This window comes from Loa loa (genome assembly GCF_000183805.2).
Source record: "Loa loa unplaced genomic scaffold supercont3.55, whole genome shotgun sequence".
Lineage (NCBI taxonomy): Eukaryota > Metazoa > Nematoda > Chromadorea > Rhabditida > Onchocercidae > Loa > Loa loa.
In genome coordinates, this window is record NW_018108235.1 from 298,137 (window position 1) to 307,648 (window position 9,512).

Sequence of the window (9,512 nt, forward strand, 5' to 3'; positions counted from 1 at the left end):
CGGTTCATCGATGCATTATCTCATCCGTAATGCACTACTTGGAATGGCATTGCTGGTTTTCATTGCCATCCTGAAATATTAGATCTTGTTTAATTTGTAACTGCTGCTCTCACAGTTCGCGTTGTTTCATCTTTTTGGTGTCTCGCATGCATGCCATTCTCAACATATACTCTAACACACTGAAAAGATATACGGATTAATCTCAATACACAATGTTTTTGGTTAACTCCCGCAGCGACATAATTTTTAAAGTACTCATCTAATGTCCCAGGATACCATTTTATGTGTCTCATAATCCATAAAATCTGACAATTTTCTCTTCAGCAGAAGTTATTATCGGCATTGACAGAACATCTCGAAATATACATTAACTCGTGAAATATTATTTATGCATTATTTATCCTTTGATTTCCTCTAATTTTCTATTATTCACCTCGATGTTACATCCGGTATTTCTGTATGTGAATGTGGCTCGAGATTAGTTTATTAAATAATTCATTGAAGACAAGCATGATTTTATAGGAATCGCGATGAGTTGAAGGAGAAGACATGGAAAAGTTTGATGGCTTCGAATATACAAAGAAAGATCTAATTGGTCATGGTGCATTCGCTATCGTTTATAAAGGACGATATACTGATGTTAGTTGACGCTCATTTTTCTCGATGTTTATTTCTAACATTTTTTGAACTGGAAGCTTTGGTATGGCCAGTAGATCTAAGTTTTTGTTTTCTGTAACTAAAAGATCACCCTGAAAAAGGGAAATTAATTCAGCATATATCCACTTTTCACTTTTGTTATTATGTTCTAGAGGTTTTTAACAGTATTTTTGATATATGGTTAGAGTTTCCACGCACTTGTCCTTTTCACTTATTAATTACTAACCTGTTGTCTGACCACTGCTTTGCATGAACAAAGCCAAAGGATTCTTATTGTTTTAAAAGGATTTTAGAATAAAAAAGTTCACGAAAGCAGAGGAGGGTAAGGAAAGATTATCCTTTATTTACGATTTAATATGTTTTTTTCTTTGCTTAAAAATTTTTAAGCAATTTGAAAGTAGTATTAAGTAGTATAAAAACGCACTGTTGTTTTCGTTCGGTAGTGCGTTTTTCGGCCAGTGAAAAGAATAAGATCATATTTGTAGCTTCCAAAATTATTACCATCATCTATTAGCTTCTTCTTACTTTCTGCTTCATTTAATATCTTCAGTTTTAAATTATACAAATTCACATGTATTGCGTTTCAGCACAAGGATATTCCAGTGGCTATTAAGAGCATTGCAAAAAAAAGTTTGACTAAATCGAAAAATTTGCTCACCAAAGAAATAAAAATACTTAAGGTAAGATTATCGGAGTTTTAGATCAACATTTATCGTTTCGGAAAAAAATTCCGTTAATTGCGCTTGGCAGATAGATGTATGTAATTTCAGGAGTTGTCGAATTTGCAGCATGAAAATTTAGTGGCATTATTGAAATGTGTCGAGACGCCGACCAACGTTTTTTTGGTAATGGAATATTGCAATGCTGGAGATTTGGGCGACTATTTGCAAAATAAAGTAACACTTCCTGAAATAACCATCCGGCATTTTCTTGTTCACATTTCTCGGGCCATTGAAGCAATTAATAAAAAAGGAATCGTGCACAGGTCATTTTCTCATTTGCTTTTGTACGGGATAAAATATAGATGTAAATATAAGTACAAAAAAAAAAAAGTATAATTATTAGGTCCAAAAATATAATAGGTTTATTTGAACATTATTGTGTAATATCTCAGACATACACATTTCAAATTTGTCTTTTCATTCAAAATTAGAAATGACCCGTAAGTTGGAATCATTTTCAAGTTATTTTTGAAACTCTGTTAGTCGTTAATTGCATTAATCGGAATAAATTTAAATGAAAAGCAATTGTATTTTGTGAATTATGACTGTGCAAAGTTCATGAGAACACTTCCTAGACGGAGTTTTTTGTGGTTCCAGCAGATTATATTTCTATTTGTAAAGTGCAAACTGTTAGATTGGTCGTTGTTTATTACCAAAAGCAGAGTAATTTTTTCGGAAAAAGAATTAGGTGGACTAATATCAACTACATTTTCAGAGATCTAAAGCCTCAAAATCTGTTGCTGTGCAATCCAGGACAGCGACCGAATCCTCCAGCTACGGATCTAATTGTAAAACTTGCTGATTTTGGCTTTGCACGTTTTCTAGGTGATGGTCATATGGCAGCCACTCTTTGCGGTTCGCCGATGTATATGGCTCCTGAAGTAAATTTGTTTATATAGATTTCTTAGCACTGTAAGAAACTAAATACTAGAGGTCTTTCCTTTGAAACTTTTTTTTGGAATTTCAGGCTTTGTCTAGTGTAATTTTATTTAGTGGTAATTAATATGCAATTTCAGGTGATAATGTCATTGCAGTATTGCGCTAAAGCTGATTTGTGGTCGGTAGGAACAATTATTTTTCAATGCTTGACGGGAAAAGCACCATTTCAAGCACAAACACCCCAGGCTTTGAAACAATTTTATGAACGAAATAAAGAGCTTCGACCAAACATTCCAACATATTGCAGTCCTTTACTGAAAGATTTACTGCTTGCTCTGCTGAAAAGAAATCCGAAAGATCGCATTGCATTCGGTAATAAGTTTACTTTATATCCGAATAAAATAAGTAGTATCTCTACAAATAGAGCTAGAAAAGTTTAAATATCATATCACCATTTTATTATTGAGCCTTTTGAAAAAATTACTAGTTAAAGCGTTTGCTGGAAAAAGTTTGTTCAGAACATAGGTGACAGTTTTTCCTGCACATTAAATTAAGTGAAAATTGATTCATTGGCAGTTCATAAAAAATACACCATTGGTTTCAATTGGTGTTACATCATGTAACTTATTAAGTACTGGGTTTTTCCAATAAAAAGGAAGAGAAATTTCTATTATTTAAAATCATAAGTACACAAACTGCGGATTAATATTAGCATGAAGTTTACTTAATAATGTTTAATGCTTAGTCGGGAAATACTGAATCCGCTCCAAAAATTAAATACTTGTGGCTTTTGAATTCGTTGAATAATAAGTTTAATCCAGAGATGTTTTTCTGTTTTTTTAAAATATCATTTCGAAGAAATGCGGTTATGAACAAATAAGTAGTTGTTGAGTGTTAAAGGGTTTTTTTTGATTTTTTGTTTGGATAATCTGCAACATAGTAATGTCGGACATTAATATATTGTAATAATTCCACTGCTTAATGTTAGAGTTTCAGACTATTCTGTTTTCTCATAAACTATGAATGCGCCTGTTTCCTTTCTTTCTTTTAACCTACTTTTACTGGAAAGTGAACAAATTTTTTTGGTCTTATGAGTTTGTTTGACAAAAGTTTTAGTCTACTTCAAATTCACTTCAGAGACTTTCTTTTCACACCCATTTATCACAACAACAAAACACCACGATTTGGCTGTCTTACCACAGCTCGTATCTTCGCCATCTCATCGGCCTGCAGTACCTGCTGTAACATCACCAACTGTTGCCGGGCGTACCGTTACCAATTCAAAATTGAGTTCACCTCATCCTATCAGCTCGCGGTATTTTACTTTTCTTCCATGGATTGAAGTCCCATAAAAATTAACATTAAAATCTTTGATTAGATACAGGTTGATACATTTGATGTCCTCATTTCAGACTTTTTGTGTATCTCTCCATTCCAAATAGTACGTTATTTAGTACCTAGCACCATAAATTATTTTACCTGAGAATATGTTTCTATACACACGCTTTACAGGCACAACACCTTTCCGACACCAAGCCAGACAGGATTTGTCTCCGATTCTGACGACTTCACATTCCTACCATCAATGCATGGCACCCAAATTCCCCTTGCAAACAGTCGGTCAAAAACGCATTCTCCTCTTGTTTCTCGGAGACTATTCTCTGCAGCTACTTCAAATATTGATTCATATTCAGGAAATCCTGTCAAACAGATTAAGGTATTCATGTGAATCATCCTTAGAATCATTTTTTACTGTCATTACTTGGATGTATAAGACTGTCGTGCTCAATTCGGCATCATACAGTATGCCTATAAGTGTCGAATTTCTCTTTCTTTTCCTGAAAGTATTCTTAAAATGCTGTGGATCAGTTTGATAGCGCTAATTACTTCGCGCCGGAACGATGATTGTCATGAAATGAATTAGAGTTGCAGGTGAAGGACAGAATTATGGTTCACACTCTGCTGCTGTTTCAGATTTTTAATGCTGCATCTAATGCACGTGCTGTACCGGTGCCAAGCCAGAGGCTGGCATACGCAAAAATGGAAGAAAGGCGAAATGGTTCTACACATCATAATCATTTTGCAAGCATTCAGCGGTGTAGTGCGCGAAGTGTGAGTGGTGGTACTGCTACCGTTGTTGAACCCAAAGTTCCATCCATTGAATATATTAGTTTGCCCACAAGTTAGTTTTATTTTTTCATTTTTTTTGTTAGAATTCGAGTAACTACTATACATACTAAAAAATTCGAATTTAGCATTTTTAATTGTCAATGGAATAATTTTCCATTTTTCTGTGGTCCTGAAAATTTTTTTTTGGTCAGACAAGTCTAGCGACTTGCTAGTTTTTAGATTTTTTGGTGTATCTCCTGCTGAAGCAATAATCTTTTTCGGTTCTTTTAATTTTTACCGACAGATTGCTCAACATCTTTTTGTAAATCAGTTCACTCTACAAAAAACTAGTTTGACTTTATTTTGATTTGCCTCAGTGTGCACGAGCTTCGTTACCTTTTTATAACAAAGTTCGATTTAGTTTTAAGTTTCATCTTTGAGAAAGTTCTTCAGATTTCTGTTATCTTAATAATCGAAATTTTAGCACAATTTTTTTGTGAAAGATTCACGGACATCACAATACGATGCAAATCGAGCACGACAATATACCATTGATACAGTTGCAACGACTTCTAATGCTAGCTTATCACCAGAATTAACTCCTTCTGCTACTGCTAATGCTACCAGCGGAGGCTGCAATCGAAAAATTCTGGAACCAGTTTTGGAAGTGGACGCTGTGAACGTTGTTCACACTACCCCTAAGGATGAAAGAGGAATGAACAAGGAAAAAGCAGAAGTAGGACGAAATAGTAGTGTGGAAAATATTCGATCTTTTATGGAAGAAGATGTGGGAAGACCGAGTTCACCACAACCCTCACCAATACCTCCAGTGGATAATTTAAAATATCTTTCGGTATCACCACCGCGATCTTGTGCATCGCTTACTGTTCGTGTTACTCCGCGAGCTGCCAATGAAATTTCCACGAGGTCTGTAGTTATGAAATCCGTGAAATGTTAAAGAGTTGGAAGATTAGATTCCATTTGAATATAAAGATCGTAGTCATTATAACTTTAAAATGTGACATTGTTTAAAAAATTTTTTAAACCAAGAAATATTTTCCTTTGCAGCTCGGATATTTGAAAAATCAGTCAGTCGCTTTTAACCAGTCAGCCGAGCAACTTTTTTAACAGTAATTATATTTGGCAATAAAAAAATTATGTACTACAGATTCAGAGCATGCTTTTCAATCATGAAAATAATGTTTTTCTTTACAGTAGCAGTCTGAGTGAGGAAGAAGAGGACGCTGAGCTGAGCCAGCCAATCCATCTTCCATTTGCATCCAGTAAATTTTTCAAACTGTTTTAGTTATACTAATACATTTTCCAGACTACTTTTTACCAACGAGGTTTATCAAATCACCTTTTATAACGTGATTTGCAATATTTGAGGTCTGTTTATGAAGCAGCAGTTTTTTGGATGCTCAAAGTGGTAATCCACAATAGTGCAAATTGCTTTAATATTAGGGTTGTCTAATAGATTTGGTTTACTATATGTCAATACATTGACATTTACTTATCCATAACTAACTCTTTTCATGGTTACTACAGATTTATCTTCTCGTTCGCAGTTCATGGAAAGCGAAACAGCAGATGAAGGAATCTGTACGGGCACTCAGGTCGCCGAGAATACGTCAAATACGAATGCATCAGCACCAAACTGTCAGAATACTCTTCCCTCATTAAATGATATCCCACCATCGTTGGAGCAGGAAACTCTTATGGGGGTTCGTTTTTTTTTTTTGCTCTGTACACATTTGTATGCATATTTTTAACTATCTGTGTTTCAGTTGCACATTACTTTACTGCATTTTCTAATCTATTTCTAGTAGTTTCGTAAATTAAAACCATATTATTTTGAAATCTTTCTTGTTCCTATTAAATTGTAAATCTGTAAGATCTCAAATTTTCTTTCGGTTTTTTTTACCAAATAAATACTCACTCTTTAATTTCCAGGCAGAACATGTTCAAGTGCTAGCGAAGCTGCGATTTGTACTTGAGTTAGTTGAGACACTTGTTAATGTTGCTGAAGACAGGGGAAATCTTGTATCCCTTTCGATGCCACCACGGAAGGTTAATTCTTTTTAATATTACAGAGTTCTTTTAGGTATTAGTCCATTTTATACCTGCTTTATTTCACTTAAGCTTTGTTACCTAAAATTTTTAAACGGTTAAACTTATTAAATTGTTTCGTAAAATTTTGTTTTTATTGTAGAAAAAAGAACGATCAGATGCATATCGCCGAGCAGAGCAACTAGTTGTATATGTGAGAGCGCTTCATATGCTTTCGTCAGCTCTTCTTCTTGCGCAGAAACAAGTCGCGTCAGAAACCTTGCATCCATCGCCAGCTGTACAGCATGTACTAAACCAGCTTAATGATAAATACCACCAGTGTCTGGTAAGCATTTCTTTCGAGCTATTTTCCTTTTAACTTTTTAAAGACATGAGCTTATAAGTAACTCAGATATTTAGGTTGTTGATATCAAATTTCAAGGCTTTATCTTCATTTAGGCTTCAATAATAAATACCATCTGTGTTTGGTAAACATTTCTTTTTAATTCAAAAAGGATCTATCATAGCAAAAAAAATGATTTTTCATAGCAGTTTTCAATACCTTCCTTTTTTGAAATTTCAACTAAAACTTTACAGAGGCTTGATGAAGTTCTTGACAATTGTCATTATATTTGTTACGAGGTGTCTAAATTGAATTTCGTGAGTAACATTGCAATAATATTTCAGATACGATCACAGGAGTTAGCATCTCTTGGGTTACCAGGTCCTGATCCTGCTATGGCAGTAATATCAGCCGAGCGGATTATGTACAAACATGCCATTCAACTTTGCCAAAGTGCTGCTTTAGATGAACTTTTTGGCAATCCACATCTCTGCTCTCAACGGTATTTACGTAATATATTACTTTTTCTGTGCCTTAATATTACTATTTGTCACTTTTATTGCTTCCATTGTTCTCGTCATAGAACAGTGAAAAGACAATTATTTATTGGTTTAGCGGATCTAAATATTTAACTCATGACAAGACTCGTAAGTTTATATTAGAAAGTAAAATGATAAAGCGAGGACTGATAATATTGAAGAACAGTGATATTCTGATAGCTCTTGGGAGAAAATTTGCACTCACCACACACTTTCTTTTATCCAAGTAACTGACAGCTAAAATTATAATTTTTCAGGTACCAGACGGCTTACATGATGCTACATACACTGTCAGAGCAAGTGTCGAACGAAGCAGATAAACTAGTGCTTTCGAAATATAAGAATGCAGTGGAGAAGCGCCTTAGAATACTGGAAAAGCAAGGGTTGGTGCAAGCCATCAGTACAGCTTAGTTCATTTGTTACTTATTTATCAGATTCTGTTGGCGTTTTCTAGTTTTGACTAAAATTATCAGTTTTTTTCCTTTAAGAATCAAGTGTTCCTGCTTTGCAGGACAAAGCTCGATCCCATCGGTTAATATTTTATGTTTAACTATTCCTTCATGTTGCAACAGTTTTGTACATGCTGTTTTTTAATATTATTTCTTTTGTCAAAACGAATTTGGAGATGTCACATATTTTTAACATTGAAATCATTTACCAGCAGTTATCTGTATAATCTATACCCGTTGCATGATACTTATCGTTTTTTGTTTTAAACGAATAGGTAATATTGTATGATGTTGGCGAGGCTTGTTTTTATGCCTTTGCCGTGTACTTAAATTAATAACTTTTTCTCTTCATGTTTGGAAGGCTATATGAACATATACGTTTGCGATGAGAGAGAAGATGGGGGTAAAGACATCATGCTGGGTTCTTTTGCATTTTTTGCCAAGATCCAAAACTCCCTGTTTTTTCTTATTGTGCTTAAATATGGTAGGTCATTGCTTTCAAAATCCAACCATCTATAAAATGGGAAGTGGGTACTTTGATTTATAAATACGGGAGTAATTAACTGTCCGGTAATTAACGTGTTCACTCTCTCCTTTTTATCTTCTCTTTGCACTGCTCAGTTTTTGTCTCTTCTAAACAAAAGACAGAAAATCTTGATTGTGTTTTGGGTATTTCCATTTTTTTTTGGAAATTCTAATGAAATATTTTTGCCTCTCTTCCGGTTGTTTATATACTTGATGATAAGACCACAAACTGTGTACAGATGTTAATTAATATTTCACGGTGGATATATATTCCGCTGAATAAATGTAATTGACTCGAGTAGAAAAATGCAGCGGGGATGTAACTCAAGTCAAGTTTCTGGACGGTATTTTGTTATATCCCTTCCAAACTTTTTTAAGAATTCTGCAGCACTATATTTCACTTTCAGTTCTCTTTTTTGTTTAACTCCGGGCAAATCTGTGCATTTACCATATACTTCGAAGAAGGAAAGTCATAAGACTTTCAAGACTGAATATTGCTGTATCGAGGGAATTTTAAGCATACTCAACTACGATATTTCGAAAATAAAGTTACGAAAATTTTCGTCAGACATTTCGCGAATGACTTTACAAGAATAATTAATAGTGCATCCAGCGTTACATATTTAAATATGTTCGTTTTGAGTACAATAGGAAGAGTACAACAATTTGCACAAGGTTCTCTTGCAATTGTGATTCAAAACAGGTACATTTGGCAAACAGAGAATGGACATGGTGATGAGAAAGGATCAAAGTTCGTCAAGACAAAGCTTTTCAAATACTATTCTAACCTCGGCTAAATATCTCATTGCCAAAGTTCAACAAACTGTAAAAAAGGCAAACGAATTTCCTAAATTTCGTTAAGACGACTTAACAGCATGGCTTCCGTTTCCTTTAATGCATGAAGCATGCAAGTGTACATACAAGTCAGTATTATTTCATAGTAGCAGTAGCAAAAGTATTATTAATGTGCTGCCATGAGAGTACGACAGTACTCAACTGATGGTTTTATCAGACTTTGAGAATACGGTATATATGTGTACATATGTGTATACGTAAATATATAAGTGACAAAAAAAGCTTCCCAAAAATTTTACAACACATATGTATAACCACAATTACAACAAAAAAAAATTTCAGACGAGAAAATATTTTATAGTATACGATTTTACAGTATACGATTGAATTATTTTATAGCACATCAGAAATTCAATCAATTGTGCTTTCAAACTATTTCTAGTAT

General features: G+C 34.1%; 1 protein-coding gene across 1 annotated transcript; it reads left to right on the forward strand.

Moving 5' to 3' along the window:
* Positions 1 to 549: 549 nt before the first annotated feature.
* On the forward strand, positions 550 to 7,709 carry LOAG_04357 (ULK/ULK protein kinase; the record flags this gene model as incomplete). The annotated part of the gene is made up of 16 exons (XM_020446577.1): positions 550 to 639; positions 1,245 to 1,337; positions 1,428 to 1,642; positions 2,095 to 2,260; positions 2,396 to 2,630; positions 3,396 to 3,573; positions 3,771 to 3,975; positions 4,233 to 4,440; positions 4,580 to 4,689; positions 4,852 to 5,294; positions 5,583 to 5,650; positions 5,916 to 6,091; positions 6,321 to 6,437; positions 6,580 to 6,762; positions 7,104 to 7,261; positions 7,556 to 7,709. 16 exons carry the CDS (start codon positions 550 to 552, stop codon positions 7,707 to 7,709), a joined length of 2,799 nt encoding a protein of 932 aa, XP_020303106.1.
* Positions 7,710 to 9,512: the final 1,803 nt, after the last annotated feature.